Source organism: Felis catus, chromosome C1 (assembly GCF_018350175.1).
Source record: "Felis catus isolate Fca126 chromosome C1, F.catus_Fca126_mat1.0, whole genome shotgun sequence".
Lineage (NCBI taxonomy): Eukaryota > Metazoa > Chordata > Mammalia > Carnivora > Felidae > Felis > Felis catus.
This window is the reverse complement of record NC_058375.1, coordinates 37,141,588-37,162,907: the sequence shown is the minus strand read 5'-3', so window position 1 is coordinate 37,162,907 and position 21,320 is coordinate 37,141,588. Positions and strand designations below refer to the sequence as shown.

The following is a 21,320-nucleotide window of genomic DNA, read 5'->3' as shown; positions in this document are numbered from 1 at the left end:
CTGGTTACAGTCCAGTCTTGTGGCTCAAGGAGACCTTTTCTCTCTTTAGGTGACTTTTCTAAATTTGGTTCTTATCCAGCTGTATTAATGCCACAGTTTAACAAAGCTCCCCTTTTCCTAGTGCATACAGGGGACCTCGCTGACACCATTACATCTGGCTGTGGAGGAGGCCTTACTGCCAACTTCTGCCATGCCCTCAATGCCAGGACAGCCTGCTCTACCTCATACTCCTCCCCATGTCACTAATATGTCATTCCACTAACATCTGCTTGGATGGGAGCCTCAGTCCTGTCCTGCTCTTCCTGCCTCCTTTTTGGTCTCTGCCAATCTAGCCACCATCCCAAAGCCAGTGTTCACACAAATCTGAGCTCATCACTTCCTGACTTGAATCCCTTCAATGGTTCCCCATTGCGCTCAGAACAAAGCCTTTTGATGTGGCCTGCAAGGTCCTATGTGATCTGCACCTGCCCTCTTCCGGCTTCATCCTCTTGCTTCTGTCCTCCCCCCTCAGAACTCCAGAAGTGAACAGCCATGAACATACTAGACCTAGAGAAAGAAGTATTTGTTGAACAAATTAATTTCCTACACACTCGATGCTCTTTCCAGCCGCTGTGCCCCTACACAGGTAGTGTCTTCCACCCTTCCTTCCTCACTTCCATAGGCTGCTGCATCTAGATCTTTCGGGACTCACTTCAGCATCCCCTGCCCAGGCTGGGTACTGTGTTGTGTTATCTGTCTCTCTTACAGACCAGGTCACTCTACAGCTGGCTCTAATCTCATTGCTTTATCCTCTTTCCTCAGCAGAGGGCAAGGCCCAGAGTTGTTGATCAGATAACACCAGCTGTTTGAGAAAAGAAGAACCTTATCTGACTCCCAAAGACTGGGTTGATTTTGGAGAAAGGAAGAGGATGAAAGAAACCAATGCCTCAGTGTGTTTTGCAGCAAGAATCTCTCCACAGGGGTTTAACAGCTGACATCTGCCCAGCACTTTGCAAAGTATCTATCTATATTTTATCTTTTCTGATCCTCTACTAACCCAACAATGTAAAAATGCTTATTTCCATATTGTTGACGAGGAAAGGGAAGCACAGACAAGAAGCACAGTGAAGGCCCATCAACTGAATAAAAATGAGCCAGGGCCCCAGACTCCAGCCAGGGCCCTTCACTTCACAATACAAGGTCAGGGGCACTGCCCCAGTGATGAGCAAGGCCAGGGAGGAGGACTATGCAGTCCCAGGGGATCACTGTTCCTGGGCTTGGAGCTGGCATTCTCCCCTCTTCCCCCTCACAACAGTCCAGATTCTCCAGCCCCTCCCAACCTCAGACCAACAATATGACATGGCACCTACTAGATGCAAGATCCTCTCTGGGCCCCAGAGTAGAAGAAGGGGGACCCTGGAAGAATAAGACATGATCCCACTTCAAGGGGACACACTGTGAGAATTGAATAGAATGATAGGCAGATGTGTCCAGGGCCTCTAGACTGTAATCAGAGATAAAAAAAGGAAAAATTAAGGGGTGCCTGGGTGGCTCAGTTGGTTGGGCATCCGACTTTGGCTCAGGTCATTATGTCACGGTTTGTGAGTTCAAGCCCCACGTCGGGCTCTGTGCTGACAGGTCAGACCCTAGAGCCTGCTTCAGATTCTGTATCTCCCTCTGTCTCTGCCCTACCCCCACTTGCGCTCTGTGTCTCTCAAAAATGAATAAATGTTAAAAAAAAATCTTAGGAGCACGTGGGTGGCTCAGTCAGTTAAGCGTCCAACTTCAGCTCAGGTCATGATTTCACAGCTTATGAGTTTGAGCCACGAATCGAATTTTTTAAAAAATTTAAAAAAAAAAAACTTAAAAAATAAAATAAAGGGAGAAGTTAATCCTGATGGACAGTTCTGCCCCCACCTCCTGCCCTTCCTTTCCTACTTCCACAATCACTAGGCTAGGAATCAAACTTGCAGTCACTTTGTATGGAAAGATCATGTCCTGCATGAAAAGGCACAAGTCTTGCACCCAGCCTTGTCTCATTTCCTGAACTACTATATGGACATAGGCAAATACTTCCCCTTTTCTGAACCTCAATTTCCTCATCTTGGTTTGGAAAAACATCCCTACACTTACCCTCCCATCCCTCAGGCTCACATGTGGATCCAACATAGCAGAGGTGCCAAACCCCAGAGGAATGTAGAGGTGTTAGGCCTGCCATGGTTCCCCAGGAAACCTTTGTAGGCCCAAAAGAACCTCCCCTCCAACACTTGTTCTTTCTTCCTGGTGCCAAGGCCCTCCAGATTCTTGTGTAAGAGCCAAGAAGCCAGAGCTAAGCTGTGCTCCAAGCCCTCTATACATCTCAAGGTGGGGGAAAGGGGCATTTGGGGGGAGGAGGGCATCCAGCTCTGACATGAGATAGGGGAGCAAGTCCCTGGGCTAGGGAGGCCTACGGGCCTAGGGCAAGCCTAGCTTTGGTGGAGGCAAATAGAAGTGGAAGGAAGTGAGAGGCAAGGGATTGAAGGTCTCCCTAAATGCCTTTCACACCTCCATTAGGGTTGACCTTCCCATGACCTCCTTCTGTACTCAGCAAAGCCTCTCCTTAACCCACTGGTCTCACTACTTGTCTTCTCCATCACTGTCTCCTCTATCAAAACCCTCCCTGTTCCCCAACATTCACTGTTTGTTCATTCAGTGATGTCCACTCTGTGCCAGGCTTTGTGATGGATCCTGAGGGTACAGAAATGAATCAGAGTAGATCTCCATCCTCCAGCAGTCATGGTCTGGTGGGCAAGATGAACAAGAAAACAGAAGATGACAACCCAATGGGACAATGATATAGAGATACAGGGCAATGATATAGAGATACAGAGCACACGCTGATGCAAAATCCTGTTTAGGCATCCCACTCAACCTGGGGCAAGAAAGGCCCTGGTGTCTGTTTTCCCTCTAGACAGCAGGCTCTTTGAGAGTAGGGCCTGGGTCTGATTCAGCTTCCCAACCTATCCTTTCCTTTCCTGGGTTTCTCCAGGATGTATGTAGGTTACTAAGCCATCCTGAGAGGGTAGTTATTTGTAGGGGAAAGGTTAAGTCTGGACAGTCCTTACCTGGAGGTCAAGCTCATTCCCAGAATCATGGAGGAGAGGCAATCCCTAACACAGTGAAAAGGAAATGGGTATTCAGGAGGCAGGAGCCTTAATCTCTGGCATTTATACCTGAGTTCCCAAACCTGGATGCACAACAACAAACACTTGGAGAGGCTTTTAAATTCAGCCTCTTCGGGGCGCCTGGGTGGCGCAGTCGGTTAAGTGTCCGACTTCAGCCAGGTCACGATCTCGCGGTCCGTGAGTTCGAGCCCCGCGTCAGGCTCTGGGCTGATGGCTCAGAGCCTGGAGCCTGTTTCTGATTCTGTGTCTCCCTCTCTCTCTGCCCCTCCCCCGTTCATGCTCTGTCTCTCTCTGTCCCCCAAAAAATAAACGTTGAAAAAAAAATTAAAAAAAAAAATTCAGCCTTTTCTCCTAAATATATAAATTCCTACATATCGACAACAACTACAACAAAACAACCAACCAACAAACAGACTACAATCCAATTTAAAAATGGGCAGAGGACCTGTGCAGACATTTTTCCAAAGAAGACATACAGATGGCCAACAGACACATGAAATGATGTTCAACAACACTCCTCATCAGGGAAATGCAAATCAAAATCACAATGAGAAATCACCTCACACCTCTCAGAATGGCTAATGTCAAAAGAGAGGAAATAGTAACTCTTGGCAAGGATGTAGAGAAAAGGGATCCCTCATGCACTGTTAGTGGGAACGTATGTTGGTACAGTCACTATGGAAAACAGTTTGGAGATTCCTTAAAAAAATAAAAATAGAAGTACTGTACAATTTAGTAATTGCACTTCTGGATATTTACCAAAGGAAAACGAAAACACTAATTCAAAAAGATACATGACCCCAATGTTTATTGCAGCATTATTTACAATGGCCAGGACATAGAAGCAACCCAAGTGTCCATTAATAGATGAATGGATAGAGAAGATATATATATATATATATATATATATATAATGGAATATTACTCAGCCATAAAAAAGAATGAAATCTTGCCATTCATGACAATATGGATGGACTTAGAAAGTATTATGCTAAGTGAAATGAGTCAGAAAGAGATAAACACATACCATATGATTTCACCATTTGGAATCTAAAAAACAAAACAAACAAATGGCAACAGAAAGAGAAATTAACTCATAACAATAGAGAAAAAAATAATGGTTTCCAAAGGGAAGAGGAGTGAAGGGATAAGCAAAATAGGTGAGGGGCATTAAGAGGTACAAACTTCAGTTATAAAATAAGTAAGTCATGGAATGAAAAGTACAGCATAGGGAATATACTCAATAATACTGTAATAACTTCATATGGTAAAAGATGGGAACTACACTTCTTTTTTTTAAATTTAACTTAATGAAGGAAATTCTGCCATATTCAACAACATGTATAAACCTGGTGAAAAAAAAAGTTTAATTAAGATAAATAAATAGGCATCAAAATTGGCAAAGATGAAGTTAAGCTTTCACTTTTTGCAGATGACATGATATTATACATGGAAAATCTGATAGACTCCACCAAAAGTCTGCTAGAACTGATACATGAATTCAGCCAAGTCGCAGGATACAAAATCAACGTACAGAAATCAGTTGCATTCTTATACACTAATAATGAAGCAACAGAAAGACAAACAAAGAAACTGATCCCATTCACAATTGCACCAAGAAGCATAAAATACCTAGGAATAAATCTAACCAAAGATGTACAAGATCTGTATGCTGAAAACTATAGAAAGCTTATGAAGGAAATTGAAGAAGATATAAAGAAATGGAAAGACATTCCCTCCTCATGGACTGGAAGAATAAATATTGTCAAAATGTCAATACTACCCAAAGCTATCTACACATTCAATGCAATCCCAATCAAAATTGCACCAGCCTTCTTCTCGAAGCTAGAACAAGCAATCCTAAAATTTGTATGGAACCACAAAAGGCCCCGAATAGCCAAAGTAATTTTGAAGAAGAAGAAGACCAAAGCAGGAGGCATCACAATCCCAGACTTTAGCCTCTACTACAAAGCTGTAATCATCAAGATATCATGGTATTGGCACAAAAACAGACACAAAGACCAATGGAATAGAATAGAAACCCCAGAACTAGACCCACAAAAGTATGGCCAACTAATCTTTGACAAAGCAGGAAAGAACATCCAATGGAAAAAAGACAGTCTCTTTAACAAATGGTGCTGGGAGAACTGGACAGCAACATGCAGAAGGATGAAACTAGACCACTTTCTTACACCATTTACAAAAACAAACTCAAAATGGATAAAGGACCTGAATGTGAGACAGGAAACCATCAAAACCCTAGAGGAGAAAGCAGGAAAAGACCTCTCTGACCTCAGCCACAGCAATTTCTTACTTGACACAACCCCAAAGGCAAGGGAATTAAAAGCAAAAATGAACTATTGGGACCTCATGAAGATAAAAAGCTTCTGCACAGCAAAGGAAACAATCACCCAAACTAAAAGGCAACCAACGGAATGGGAAAAGATATTTGCAAATGGCATATCAGACAAAGGGCTAGTATCCAAAATCTATAAAGAGCTCACCAAACTCCACATCCGAAAAACAAATAATCCAGTGAAGAAATGGGCAGAAAACATGAATAGACACTTCTCTAAAGAAGACATCCAGATGGCCAACAAGCACATGAAAAGATGCTCAATGTCGCTCTTCATCAGGGAAGTACAAATCAAAACCACACTCAGATATCACCTCACGCCAGTATAGATGCTGGAGAGGATGTGGAGAAATGGGAACCCTCCTGCACTGTTCATGGGAATGCAAACTGGTACAGCCGCTCTGGAAAACAGTGTGGAGGTTCCTCAAAAAATTAAAAATAGACCTACCCTATGACCCAGCAATAGCACTGCTAGGAATTTACTCAAGTGCATAGAGGCACTTGTACCCCAATGTTTATAGCAGCACTCTCAACAATAGCCAAATTATGGAAAGAGCCTAAATGTCCATCAACTGACGAGTGAATAAAGAAATTGTGGTTTATATACACAATGGAATACTACGTGGCAATGAGAAAGAATGAAATATGGCCTTTTGTAGCAATGTGGATGGAACTGGAGAGTGTTATGCTAAGTGAAATAAGTCATACAGAGAAAGAGAGATACCATATGGTTTCACTCTTATGTGGATCCTGAGAAACTTAACAGAAGTCCATGGGGGAGGGGAAGGAAAAAAAAAAGAGGTTAGAGAGGGAGAGAGCCAAAGCATAAGAGACTCTTAAAAACTGAGAACAAACTGAGGGTAGATGGGGGGTGGGAGGGAGGGGAGAGTGGGTGATGGGTACTGAAGAGGGCACCTTTTGGGATGAGCACTGGGTATTGTATGGAAACCAATTTGACAATAAATTTCATATTAAGAAAATTAAAAATGGAAAAAAATAATAATAAAAAATAAAATTAAATAAATTCAGACCACCAGTTCAAATATGCTAATTAGGCTCTCCAGAGACTGGGGGCCAAGGAATCTGCTTCTCCCAGTTGATTCCAATGCAGGTGTCCCTTGCCCTATGTTCAGAAAACTCTGGTCTCAATCTGATGAAGGCAGGGAATGTTCCTAACAATAGGTTCTAAGGTGGTCCCCAGCACCCTGAGGTAACTGGGGAGGACAAGCCAGGCTTTGGACCCAGGAAGATGCCATGGCTCCAAGTTAGCCCATAGACATGACAGAGAGAACCCCATCTTTGGGTGCACCAATCACTTAGATGCTCCAGGGTAGAGGGGTCTCTCCAGGATTGCTCCAGGAGATGCTCTCTAGAAGCAACAGACTCATCTCTGCTTTCACTTTTAATTTCTTAAAAATGGAAATCTTTACACTGCACAGAACAAAGAGGATGGTGCTTAAGCTCTAAACAAGATAGCCTACTTCTTCTGGACTTTGTAGGTGGTTTTCCCCAATGCTATCACTGAGCCCTTAGCAGAGTTTTACCAGAATCTTGAGCCTGAGAATGATGAGGAGTCTGTGGCCCATTTGGGTTCCAACACTGAAGTGTTCCCACTCCCAAGGCTGGGTCAGAAGGCAGAGGTGACAGGAGGAGTCAGTGGGGAAGCTGAATGGAAACCGTGGCTCCAAGGACATTAACCCCCTGCCCAAGCATAGGGGCTCCCTCCATAGCCGCTGGGGGGTTAGGCTGTATTCTCTGAAGGAAAGGAGGCTGTTTCCTTTTTCCAACCCGTCGCCCCACGTACCTCGAGGGCATGCCCGAAGAGCCAGTGGGTGGGGGGTCCTGGGAAACTATCCATAGCCCTGGCCAGCATCTGCCTCCGCAGCAGCAGATGAATGAGCTTGAGGAAGCCTAAGACCAAGATCAATCCAGATGCCCACAGGCCCAGGTGGGAGAGATTCAAGGAGAGCAAGACGGAAAGCATGGCTACAGCTACAGTCACCAAGGCTCTGGCCTCCTTCCTGGAACCCTGGGGTTCCCTTATACTGCGCACATGGCACCCTGCCAGCCCCCACCCCCAGCCACACCCTACAGCCAACAGCAGCACAGGCTGGGCTGAGCTCCAAAGGGCAGAGACAGCAGCCCCAGAAGTCACAGGCACCAGAGAGACAGCCTGGCTGACTCCTCCCAAAACTCAGCTGAAGAGAAACCAGGCAATGTGTATACCTCCTTGGCTTCTTGGAGGAGAAAACAAAAGGCAATTCTGGGTATAATCATCAGCATAATAATGACTTCTTTTCACACAAGCACTTTGTATGTTTTGGGAATTTTCTTTTTTTTATATATATATATGAAATTTATTGACAAATTGGTTTCCATACAACACCCAGTGCTCATCCCAAAAGGTGCCCTCCTCAATATCCATCACCCACCCTCTCCCCCCTCCCACCCCCCATCAACCCTCAGTTTGTTCTCAGTTTTTAAGAGTCTCTTATGCTTTGGCTCTCTCCCACTCTAACCTGTTTTTTTTTTTCCTTCCCCTCCCCCATGGGTTCCTGTTAAGTTTCTCAGGATCCACATAAGAGTGAAACCATATGGTATCTGTCTTTCTCCGTATGGCTTATTTCACTTAGCATCACACTCTCCAGTTCCATCCACGTTGCTACAAAAGGCCATATTTCATTCTTTCTCATTGCCACATAATATTCCATTGTGTATATAAACCACAATTTCTTTATCCATTCATCAGTTGATGGACATTTAGGCTCTTTCCATAATTTGGCTATTGTTGAGAGTGCTGCTATGAATATTGGGGTACAAGTGGCCCTATGCATCAGTACTCCTGTATCTGTTTTGGGAATTTTCTATACGCTATCTCATTTAACCCAAACAAGGAGGTCATAGTTACTCACTCTTTATACGCATTTGCCAGATAATGAAACTAAGGTTCAGCTTGCTTGTGCTTTCTCACAAGAAAGCTTCACTGTCTTCTTCAGGATAGACCTCTGGGAGGCCTTGCATTCATGCCAGGCTCATAATGCTTTGAGTCTTTTTTTTTTTTTTTTTTTTTTTTTTTTTGTGAGGGATCTTCAGGGACAAGGTTCTAGCCCCAGAAGGGAGATCCTAGGTCAGAAAAAGGCCAACTCTACTCCCAAGATCCTAGTACAAACTTGACACTTAAGACCATAGAGTATTACACTTCGAGGGCAATGAGGAAGGTCATGAAATCTAATTAATCCTGGATTGATGGACCAAGTCTCTTAGGACCAGAGAGGGGCAGGGAATTGTCCAAGGTCTCACAGTAAGGCAATGGCAACTCTCAGTTCCCCAGGCCAGGGTTCTGTGGAGGAACAAGCTTGTCCCAGGCCCCAGACTTGCATGTGGAGAGTCTGCTGTTTCTCCCTCCACTCTAGGGTTGGAATACTCAGTATCCCCGTGCAGATGTTTCAGATGAAGAGACTTGCATCAGGCTCCTTTCAGAGGGGTAGGCAATGTTAAGAAATCAAACAAGGTATAAAGTGGCAGCCAGAGACTAGCAACAATGGAAACCTAAAGGCTGGAGAATACCATTCCCAGGTTTTTGGGCTGAACGAAGGGGAAGAAATAGCATATTGGAGCCTCATAGAGGTAGCTATTGAATGGGGCTGAAACAGGAAAATGTGTAGTCAAAGGTGTGTTCTCTGTGTATGTGCAGTGGTTCTGAGCTGGACTGGGGTAGGAGGAGCCTGGAGTCCGGGTTCGCAATCAGGAAGAGGAAGTCAGAGAGAAGACCAGCAGGATGGATGTTTCCTAGGCCTCAGAGGTCCTATATACCTTGTCCTGCCACAAACATGGGCCAATTTATCACTCTCTACTCCCTGGCTGAAATCTAGCAACCACTCACACTTCTAGAGCCAAAGACAAGCCATCATGTGGCCACCACATGGAGACTGGGCAGTAGTCAACTCCTGACTCTACCAGCTATGCTTCCAGATGCCTTGGCAGTGTGATTCTTGGAAGTCAAAATATGCCTCCCTGGAACTTCCACCCACTGGCCCTCGAGGGCCCAGTAGAAAACTTTAGCTGTAAGGAAAAATGTGGTGAGAACCCTCTATCCAAGCATGCACATGTTAAGGAGACGGAAACAATGAGACTCTGCCTTTATCCAAATGCTCCCCAATAGCCCTTCCTTCCATACCTGTCCTCTACCTCAGAAACACCAGTTAGAGCCAGTCTTCTAAATCTGCCAACTTAGCCTGCAGGTCTTCCCTGATTTCTTCACTTTCTCCTTTGCAGCAGCTGAGGGCTTGGTTTCTCCTGAAATCTTCCCATTCTGCTGCAAGCCTGAAGACCGAGCTTGTCTCTTCCCTCACTTTGCTTGGCTGAGCTGGGACAGACAAGCCATAAGCATTCAGTGAATGCATGATCAGGTGTATAAATGAAAGAATGGACTACCTTGAGGGTTCAGTAGGTGCTGAGTTTTGTGGAAGTTGAGAGAACACTGGCAATGTGCGCTCACTGCACCACCCTGCTACCAGCCACTCCATAAACCTTCAAGGGAGGCTCCTCTCTGCTTCCCCAGCATCAGCACAAAGTGGCACTTAAATACTTGTTTGTTGAATGGATGCTGCAAGGATTGGCTGCTGTGGTAGGGGATGTGGGGAGGAGAAGGAGAGTAAAGGTTAACTGGCCAGTGCAAAATATATGGGAAATGCCCTACTGGCGCCCTTCTGGATGATGCTGTTGGCACCCCCTGTGGGCAGGTCCCAGCAACTGCTGTTTGATAGGGGGACCAAAACTCACCACCAACCTCAACCTGACCTCTACCTCAATTTCCCAGGGATGTCAGGCCAACTGAGGGAGTGGCGAGTATAAAACTCCTTGACAGGGGAGAGGTGAGGTCAGATTACATTCAGGAAAAGAGTTGTGTCTAAAACACTCTTTCTCCATCTTGGCTGCACATCGGAATCACCTGGAGAGCTTTAAAAAAGCCCAATGCTCTCGACATATCCCCATCCTCTCTGCTTGCCCACATCTGTCTCTCCTGGTTACACAGCCTTCTACACAGAGTTGGGGTGAGGACGCTGAGAGCCTGGCAATGCTCTGGACACACTGTGAGTTCAGTGAACAGGTTAGGATATTTTTCATTGCTACAGTCATTTCCCAAAGCGAGTCCAGAGTTGGGGAGGGGAAGCAAGGAAGATGGTTCCCTGTCCTGGCATCTGGGACTTCCTGATTTTTAAGATCTGCCTGCCTCCTTCCACCTAGATTTGTATTTGCTCATGAGCAATCCTGACTTGCTTTGGCTGAGTACTGAGCTGAGAATTGGCTGAGTTAAAACGAAAACCACAGGATCATAATGGAGCCACTTAAGTTAGGGTCCCATGTCAGTAAACTAAGATTTAATACCTAACCTAACTGCAGTTTCCAACCCCCTCAGCTGCATTGGGATTTCCTAGAGGCAACCCTCTCAGGGACCCTTTTCCCCTTAGGAGGGCCACCTTGCCTAAACAATGCATTCCTTGCTAACCATTTTGTGTGTGTGTGCCTTCTCTCTGTCTTTAAAAACTTTTCCTTTCCTGCAGCTCATTGGAGCTACCCTCTGCTTGCTGGATGGGATGCTGCCTGATTCATGAATCATTTATCTTAATTTGTTTAAGTTTATTTATTTATTTCGAGAGAGCATGATCACGTGGGCAGGGAATGGGCAGGGAGAAAGGGAGAGAGAGAGAATCCCAACCAGGCTCCACAGTGATAGTGTGGGGCCTGAACTCACAAATTGTGAGACCATTCATGGCCTGAGCAGAAATCAAGAGTCAGACACTTAACCAACTGAGCCACCCAGGCTCTCCACATAAATCATTTAATAAAGCAAATTACATCTTCAAATTGACTCAGCTGAATTTTGTTTATTAACAGGATGCTGGTCCTAAAAGCATGGGATGTGGGGGAGGGGAGTGTGGAGGGTATAGATGGAGCAGGGGGCAGGAGGGAAGTTGGCTTATCTGCAGCCTCTGTCCTGAGCTGAGGCTCTAGAGAGTATAGGGGACTTCTTCCAATGTGCTTCTGATCACAAGAGGAGCTTTGCCATGAGGACTGCTAACTAAGGGCCTTTGTCTCAAAATCCCTGCCCTTTGGGGGACACCAGAGCCCAGCCCTTCCAGCTGGAATGGTGTAGTGCTTTAGGTTGCAGGTAACACTGTGAACTGTGTAACAATCTGATGGAAGTTACTGAGAGATATGTGCCTGGGAAGGACAGGTGCAGTCATGGCAAATGGGAGGAGAAAAGGAGGTGAGGGAACAGAATGTTCAAAACTCAGCAGACCTGAGTTACAATAAGTAAACAAAGACATGTCAGTGCTCATGAAGATACACATCAAAGCGGAGACTGCTTCTACTTGCGTATAAGAGGGAAGGAGCGCAAGGTGGCACCATGTTTCTATCAGCCATCAAATCACTCATTCATTCATCAACACATATATATTGAGTGCTTACCATAAGCCAGATATTATCTTGGATACCTGAAATAAGGTGATAGACAAAACAGAGAGTTCACGTTCTAACACCATTCTGCCAAAAACAGATTTCTCCCTGTATTCCCAGGAGCTGAGGTCCAGAATTCAGGTGTTCCCCTGCCTGCCAGGTGACCGCCCCTTTCCCTGAGAAGATCACTTCTATATAAGCCCAGTAACATTAAGACATTTGGAGGAGTGAGGAGTCAGGAAATACAGGTTTTGGTTTCAAGTCTTGGGGCTCAGTGGGTGACCTCTGGTGAAACCCTGCTGCTCTCAGTGCCTCAATTTGTCCCATGTCAGTGGATCAGATGGTGTCTAGGGGGTATTGGGGCTGTGGTGAGGATCCTGAGAGCCCTGCAATGCTCTATGCTCTCCAGCATACAAACTATAGTACATTGGCCCTGGCAGAATTTTTGTCCCATTTTACATCCTCTGTTCCCACCTTTTGGCTCTGATCATTTCTGCAGCAGCCAGTTGGCATGCAGGTGTAACCTGTTGGCACCTTACCTCACTTCATGTCTCTTGTTTCTGCCCTAGGACTGCCCTGCTGCTAGTAGGGCCAGAGAACTACCACCTCTGAGGCAAGCTTTGACCAATGAAGTACGGGAGCTAGTGAGTAAATAGTCTCCTCTCCCATGCCCTGGACAATTTTGAGGTGCATTCTATACAGTTCCTCAGAGGCTCCCCTAGCAGGACTGAGCTGGTTACCTCCAGTGGCAACCAGTTCAATAACACAAGTTAGATCAGCTTTGTCTCCTCCCCTGTTTACTTGTCCCAGGCAGGCCCCTCCTATTTTCTGGGATCAGCTACCTGCAAATGAGCCTTTCCTGCAAGTCCTACACTTTGGGGAAACCCAAGCTAAGCCATATGGCTATATGACTCACGGTGAAATGACTCTGTGTGGATGAAGGGTGCTGGAGTGACAGCGGTCAGAAGGCAGGGGGTGGGGTTTACATGTGGATGCTATGTGTTGTGTTAATGCCATCTTTTTAAAAATTTTTTGTGTTTTATTTTTGAGAGAGAGACAGAGCATGAATGGGGGAGGGTCAGAGAGAGAGGGAGACACAGAATCTGAAGCAAGCTCCAGGCTCTGAGCTGTCAACACAGAGCCCAACACAGGGCTCAAACCCATGGACCGTGAAATTATGACCTGAGTCAAAGTCGGATACTTAATCAACTGAGCCAGCCAGGCGCCCCTGTGCTAACATCAGCTTATTGCACAGATTAGTGCAGTAGACTCTGAGTCTGAAGAATCGTGAAGCTTAGCAACCCCCATGTGAATACCCTGTTTCCCAGGTACCAAGAAAAAATGATACAGGTATTTCTCAATCGCTGCAGAACCCACAGGGAGAAGACGTGTATTTGGCACATCAGGGGAAACTCTGACATTCTTAATTTTTTTTTTCAACGTTTATTTATTTTTGGGACAGAGAGAGACAGAGCATGAACGGGGGAGGGGCAGAGAGAGAGGGAGACACAGAATCAGAAACAGGCTCCAGGCTCTGAGCCATCAGCCCAGAGCCTGACGCGGGGCTCAAACTCACGGACCGCGAGATCGTGACCTGGCTGAAGTCGGACGCTTAACGGACTGCGCCACCCAGGCGCCCCTATCTATCTGACATTCTTAAAGGACCTTTGTCCTTGCCTCTCTCCTTCCCTTTCTCTTCTTTCTTCTTCTTCCCCTCTCTCTTGCTAAAAGATAAACTGAGGCATATGAAAAATGTTAAAAGAGTTTATTTGAGCAAAAACTGATTTGAATGGGGCAGCAAACCATTTAGCAGATGGAAAGGAGCCCCAAGGAGCTGTACAAAATGGAAGACTTTTATAAGTAGAAGGGGGCAGGACAAGGAAGTTATGAGCAAAGAGCGGGCTGTTTCTGGCAAGGCCACTTTCCTTTAGGAGACAGGGGGTCTCTCTGGAAGATTACCTCATTAGTGCTGGCCAGGTGATTCCATAAGATTCCACTCCTGGGAGAGGTTGAAACTGAATTAAATCAGGCAGTAAATCTCAGTTTGGTGATGTTGGCTCAGCACAAATGACTCCATTTTGGACCTGTTGTCCCTTTTTTAAAACTCTCTCACCAGAGATGATGACTCAGTACGTTCCCTGATTGGTCCCCCTGGGGGACAGATAGATGAGTTGGCAGTGTAAGCTCAGAGAAACAGGGCTTCTGTTCCCCACTGGAGGAACCCAGGTAAAAGGGTGTATTTCTGCATGGGTGTGGCCTCTGGTATATGGACCCTTACATCCCTTCCCTCATGCCCTGTTCAGCTCTACCCCACTTGGTATTTCCTAGATATAAACTTCCAATAGTTTCTGCCCTCAGGGGCCTGGCTGGGGGAGCCAGGAAAAAGCCAAACCCTTACCCTGGCATTCAGGCCACTCCCCATCTAAGCCTTGCCTGGCTTCCACCACCTCCTCCTCAGATAAACAAGCTGCCTGGGACAGCCAGGAACCTTCTCACCTAGGGTTTCTGAGTGGCCTGAGGCACACATCCAACCCTGAGTAAGTCTCTTAACCTCTCCAGCTCTCTGGTTGCTAATCCTGTAGAACAGAGGTTGTAACAGTATATACCTCATAAGATTGTTCAGAGGATTAAAGGAGATAAACTGTATAAAACACACAATTCCCACACTGAGTGCTCAGTAAATTTAAGCTTAAAATTCTTCCAATTGTTTTTGGATGGGTATAATCAATGAAAGGAGAATGGGTGAGACAACCTCTAGCTTTGTCTTTGGAACTGCTTGTCCCACTGAGATAGACTTGCTTCAGAGCAATGCCAGCCACCCTGGCTGGTGTTTAGGCCCAAGCATGTACAAGTTGAGGGAGACAGCTCAAGCTGTGGAATGTCGGCAGTGTAGAGTAGGAGGATCAGGAGGCCTGGAAGCCGGCCATGTTCCATTCGGGCACTACGCAGCAAGACAAGCCAGGATTCTGCCTCTGGAGTGGTCTGAGGGCCTTTGACTGAGAGTGCAGGATCAGGTCCCTGGAATAATGGATTTGGGGTGTGTTGGACAGTCTACTGGGCTGGGAAGCTGAATTCCAGGTCAATCTCTGCCATGGACTTGCCGTATAATCCTGAGTAAGTATGTTCCTTCTCAAGTCTTCAATCTGCCCATGTGTTCAATGGGAGGGTTGGACAAGGTCCCATCTTGCTCTAAGACATTTTATCTGAAAGAGTCTGACACCCAAAAAAGAGAACATACCTAGTCCCAAATCACGGATGAGTCTGAACGCAGCTGGGAGAATTCTAGAATTAGAAGAAATGGCATGGAAGAGAGACCATTTGAGTAAATAACAAGGAGGAACTTTAAGAACTAATGAAAGACATAATCCTTAGAATCAAGAATTTTAATAAATTCTAAGTGGGATAGATGAAGAAAAAAACCCACATCTCAACACATCACAGTGAGTCTGAAGACGGTATTCTCCATCTTCTGTGCTTTATTGTTGCTATTGAAAAGAAAGTCATTAGTCTAATTTCCTTCCTTTATTGCTAATTACCTTCTGTCTTTGCAGTTCTGCAAAGTGTAAGAGAGAATAACCATCAACCTAGATGTGAATACCCAGAGAAACTATCTTTCAAAAATGAAGAGGAAATAAAGACATTTTCAGATAAAAAAGAGAATATACCTGAAAACTAAGGAAAGTAGATCCCAGATGGAAAGTCTCAGTTGCAGTAGAAAGTAGAGAAAGTGGCAAATCAATGGGTAAATATAAAAAGACACTGACTGTATAAAACAACAGCAATAGTGTCTCATGGAATGTTAAAAAGAGAGAGAGAGAGAGAGAGAGAGAGAGAGATTACCAAATAAACTGATAGTAATAATAAAAGATAGAGGAGGAAGGAGTAAAGTGTCCAAAGGTCCTTGGATTATTCAGAAGGAGATAAAGTATTAATTTTACTTTAACTTTAAACTTTGATATATAAAGTTTGATATGCTAAAGTTTCTAGGTAGCCACTTAAGGATATATTTCAACAACTTTTATGGGGCACCTGGGTGGCTCAGTTGGTTGGGCATCCAACTTCGGTTCAGGTCATGGTCTTGGGGTTCCTGAGTTCGAGCCCCACATTGGGCTCTCTCTCTGCCCCACCCCCATTCTCCCTCCCTTTCTCTCCCTCTCTTTCTGCCCCTCTCCCACTCACACACACACACTCTCTCTCTCTCTCAAAAAGAAATAAACATTTAAAAAAAAAAGAATATATTTCAACAACTTTTAAACATGGTAGAAAATGGAGTGAGAGAAAATGTTTAGTCAATCCAAAAGAAAGCAAGAAATACAGAAAAAATGCGGAATGCCATCTTCAATAAGAAATAGAAAAAAGAAAGCACAAAATAAAATGGACAGAGGAAGGGGAAGTTTTGCACCCAGCTGAGGCAGGGAGGCTGGGGAAGTCTGCAAATGGTACTGAGGGCACTTTCCTGACTTTGACCCCCAACCTTCAATAACCTACAAGAGGCTCCCACCTAGTGTCCTTCAGAAATACCATTTAAGTAAAAACAAAGCACTTGTTATGTAAATGCAAAAAAGCAGTGCTCCAGATATTCCCTACTCCTTCTCCAAAACATACCTCCCATTCCAGTTGAGGGTTCCTGTGCAGATTAGATGTTTAATTTGCACATGCAAAGATAGAAGGTGCTCCGGTCAATTTCATGGGCCTTTTATTGGGATTCTCCTGAGCACAGGAAGGACTGACCCAACCATTGGGGTGCATCAAAAATGTAAGAGGCTTAGGGGCACCTGTCTGGCTCAGTTGGTGGAGCATATGACTTCTGCTCTCAACGTTGTGAGTTGGATCCACGTTGGGGGTAGAGATTACTTAAAAATAAAATATTTAAAAAATACTTATAAGAGGCTTGGTATTAGACTCAAATGGGGGTGGGGTGGGATTCCTGGACATGCCTTGCAGCCTGGAGATAGGAAAAGGACAGGAGAACAGGAGCTCACAGTTACAGAACACTTACCATGCCAGGCCCATTATACAATCAGCCTGCCAGGCAGGCACACCTGAGCTTTAAGATGGTAAACTCCCCATCACTCTGAAGTAAGTGAGCAGGGCTAGGGTTACAGTCAGTGAGAGAGAGGAAGAGGGGCTGATTCAATGCCCACAGAAACTCCTTTCTCCCTAGCTCAGAGAATAGGGCTCCACTTGAGGAAAGCAGGCCTTTTGATGGCCCATTCTCTGGGGACAATCGATGGGCTGGGGCAGGTACAGGTCAGGGCAAGTGATCAAGTTACCTGGCTATCCTGTGGGTCCTGCACCCGCCCTGTGACAGCTCAAACAATTAGGCAGAATTTAGGGTTAGGACAGTGTCCAAAATCTCTGAGAGCTGGCTAAGTACCTTCGTCTCTTTGTGCAGCCTACAGCCCTGCCCTGGGAATGGCTCCCTTTACTGTGATCAGGAAACATTTCCTGGGCCTCAGGCCTGCTGAGGGGGAGCTGAGCAGATTTAGAAAAAGGGCTGGGCTCAGAGAAAAGTCCTGCTGGTTTGAGCAGGAATGGGTAGAGGTGTACTCTGGTGACCTGGGCCAAAGCCATGGCAGAGGAACAACTCTGGGGCCAGAAACAGAACACAGTGGATGGAGGAGTGAGTGGGGAGTAAAGAATGTAGGCAGTGAGGGACACGGATCAACTGAGCAGGGCTCAAAAGAGGAGAGGAGCACCAAAGTGTGCTTTACTTTAAAGGTGGAGAGACCGGAGCATTTTTTAATGTTGAAGGGAGGATTCTTTTAATGCTGAAGGGAGGATTTTTTTTTAATGCTGGGAGAGAACAAGGTTGAAAATGCAGGGCACGGGGATAAGAGATGGACCCAGGTCCCAAGCAGACAGGAAGACACGACCACTCCAAGATGGAGAAGGTGCAAGAGAGTGGGGTGGGCTGAAGGGATGAAGGTGAGGTTCTCAGGGGATCAAAAAGGATGCTGGATCCTTCTCAGGGCAGAAGCCAGGTTCAGGCAGAAGGGAGGTTACCCTGAGTAGAAGACATGAATAGGAAATGGTGGCCACCCAGAGAAGCTCAGGGACAGTGTCAGAGAAAGGACATAGAACAGAGCATGAGCTGGGGCACACCATACTGAAGGCAGATAAAGGATAACAGAAGCTGCCCGGAGCGGAGGTGCACAGAGTCTATGAGGGCTATGGCAGCCCCGGACAGAGAGCTTAGCCCAGTGTCAGTGATAATGGGCTCTGAGCACCTGCCCACAGTACCCCGACTGGTTCCTCCTCAGGGACTGTTCTTCATCCTTCAAGACCCGGCCTGGGGCCTTCCCCAGTCCCTGCCACCCAGCCAGAGTGAACACCTCCATCCGGAGAGCCCCTGCAGGCCTCTCTTGAGAATCGCAACCCCTGAAATAGTGCCAGGAGCACCCAGATCTTTAGGTATGTTGCTTTTATTTTCCCTTTAACCCTTATAACACACCGTCCATAAGCAGGAATTACCATCCCTATTTTACTGAAGGGAGGACTGAGGTTAAGAGAGAGCAAGACAGTTGCCCAAGATGTCTCAGCCAGGACTTGGCCAGGTCAGTCTGACCACAAAGCCCAGCCTCTCCACTTTGCCATGATTTCCCTGCTCTGAACTGTGGGCTCCAGAGGGCAGGAATGGGGGCAGCAGACCCAGCATGGTGCTTGGGAATATTTGTTAAGATGACACCAGAGACAGATCATCTAGTGTGACCTTTCAGATGGATAAGGAAATTGAGGCTCAGTAGAGGAAGAGGGACTCATCAGGGTTGCCTGGCAAATTGGTCCTAGTGCTGGCTTAGGACACAGATCTTCTGACTCTGAAGCCAGAGGCAGGCCTAGAGAACCCAGAATAATGTTTGGCTCCTTTCCCTGGCACCACACTCTCACTTGTAGCTAATTATCTGCCTGCTAATCCCATTGTATACTAGGTCAGAAACAGAGTCTCCTCTGACTCTCTTCCAGTGTCTTCTGGAACTTTGGAAGGCTGCCCACCAATCTCCATGCTTCTTCTAACAAAGGAAGCCATTCCAAGAAACAATGCAGCCATCTTGCCCAAGAAATCTGGGCTGGGAGCTGAGTCCACAGGCCAAGGGTTAGGCTGGGTCCTCCCTGGAAACACAAGAGAAGTCACAGATCAGAAACATCCGTGGGAAGGGGCCCAGATGTGATTTGGAGAAGTGGCTACAGAGCCGAAGTCTGTGTAAGAGGTAGCCACCCAGAAAGGAGTGTGGGAAGGGCACTTCAGATGGAGAGAACAGCAAGAACAAAAGTGGTAGAAAAGTGAAAGATGAAAAGGACATCACAAGTTCAGGATGGCTGTAATGAAGGTGCCATGAGACATAGGGTTCAGGAGTAATAGGGGAGGAGATAGCGTACAGGGCTGAGTGAAGCCAGAAATACTCCCCATACAAGGAAGAGAATGGCACTGGGCACTTCAGGTGAGAACAGAATGAGCAAATACCACAAGAGGGAACAAACAGAAAACTATTTGAATCATGGCACTACTCAGTCTAGAAGCTACCAATGGGATCACACCTCTCACCCTCAGGATGGAAGTCAAATCCTTTGCCACCCAGGCCCTGGTACAAGCAGATTCCTGCAGGTTACCCAATGTCCCCTCCTCACCTGCTGTTCCCTCCTCATCTCTTGCTCCTTATGCCCAGGACAAGCTGTGCAGTTCTGTTCATGCTGTTGCCTCTGCCTGGAATGCTCTCACAAGCTCAAATGTCACTTCCTCCATGAAGCCCTCCATGGCCTACACTTGCAACTGGATACTCCCTGCTCTCTGCCCCAACATACCCCAGTGCTGGCCTCCACCACAGCTCTGGTTACACACCACAGCTCAGTTTTATAATTATATAACAGGCGCCCAAAATTATATAACAGGAAAGAGAAAAGTGTTATTTTTAAAAGGCATCTGCAATCTGGGCCAATTGGCTTAGGAAGGAAGAAGGTAGATCTGTTCTTAGGGTAAAAAAATGTTCTTCTGGTTGGAGAACGGCCCTAAGAGGGCACTTTTGATGAAATGCCCTGCCCATAGGTTAGATGTGAGCTGAGTGGAGAGAGTTTAAGTTGCTCTGTGAGAAGTTTCCTACCCAGGGTTCTGCTATCTGTGTGCCTCTTTCCCTGCCCCTTCTGGTCCCCACCCAGGCAGCTAGGTAGGCCCAGGCTCTTTGCAATCAGAGTTAAGTTCTTGATTTGGGGATTCAAATGCTGAGACCTTGAATTCCAAAAACCTAGGCTTTGAACTTCAAAAGCCTAAGCCCTGAAGGATTTGGAGCATCAACTCTATAACGTATAGTAGATCCGGAGAAGTACATGCTCAGTCAGGGCCACATTCCTGCAAGTGAGGCCAGAACTGAACTCAAGTGGGGCAGCAGGGAGACAGGAAAGGCTGGGATGAAGAAGAGATGAGACACTGACAAGTCCCTGAGAAAGGTCTTTGCATCGCATATGTGAGAACTCTGTGGAGATAAGAGACATGTGTAACACCTGGGGCAAGCCCAGGAACACAGCAAAGCTGAGAAGTGGCTTTGGAAAAGTGGCAAAGAAGGGGGTGGCATGGTGCCTCTAGGCTCACAGCTCTTAACCTCACTGCATGGGAGCAAATGAGGTTTCTGTGCACTCAGGTGGGGTGCAGGGGTGACTGGGAGGGTGGTGGACCTGGAGAGGCTGGTGGTTGAAAATGAGGGAAGACATGGCAGCCACCCTCATGAGTTGGCAATAAGGGTGAGACAGCAGCATGTACAGCTCAGGGTATGCCCCCAAGATCAGGCACCCCAAGCACCATACTCCTCACAATTGCAGTGACTACTAGAACTTGACATACACCTGGCAGAAGAAATGAGGAAACCCTGTAGTGACAGAAACATGGTGCCTGTAGGGAGGGTGTCGGAAGAAGAAAAGCTTAAATGTGGAGACAGAACATTTCGTTTCTTGCAGCCTTACATTTATGGACTAAGAATCCAACTGTTGGATGGTTCCCCATATGAAAACCAGAATTACTGCAGCTGAAGAGGTACAGGAAGACTGAGGGCAGAAGAAGAAAGGCCAGAGATGACAGGAGAGAGCTTCGGCCGAAAGGTGGACAGGACCAGCAAGAATCCCCTGTGGTGTGGAGCGCCTGTGAACTTGCACTGAAGTAAGTGTAACACTCAAATTTATGTTCTCATCTTTCTTGGTCTTTCCTGCAGCTCCCCTCTGTGGCCCCAAATTGTCAGTCTCACCTACTACAGATGCTAGCCTTGCATTAGTGATGCTTTGTCAAGATGAAGAAGGAGAGGAAACGGTGTGTATGCAACCAAGCATCAAGAAAGAGCATGGTCTTGCCAGGACATATGGTGGATGTGGCCAGCTGG

At 46.3% G+C, this 21,320-nt stretch overlaps 1 protein-coding gene across 7 annotated transcripts in view; it reads right to left on the bottom strand.

The window, feature by feature from the left end:
* The window catches only part of CYP4B1 (cytochrome P450 family 4 subfamily B member 1), a 63,652-nt gene that overhangs the window by 12,242 nt on the left and 30,090 nt on the right, over positions 1–21,320 (bottom strand). For 3 of the 7 annotated variants that reach the window (XM_045035763.1, XM_045035762.1, XM_019836938.3), the window contains exon 1: positions 7,304–7,525. The exons of 3 other annotated variants lie outside the window; for them this stretch is intronic. In XM_045035763.1, the coding sequence (XP_044891698.1) occupies positions 7,304–7,483 (180 nt within the window). In that variant the 5' untranslated portion in view covers positions 7,484–7,525. Of the gene's footprint in view, positions 1–7,303; positions 7,526–21,320 lie in introns of those variants that run through there. One more of the 7 variants, XM_011284813.4, reaches the window with a different exon arrangement.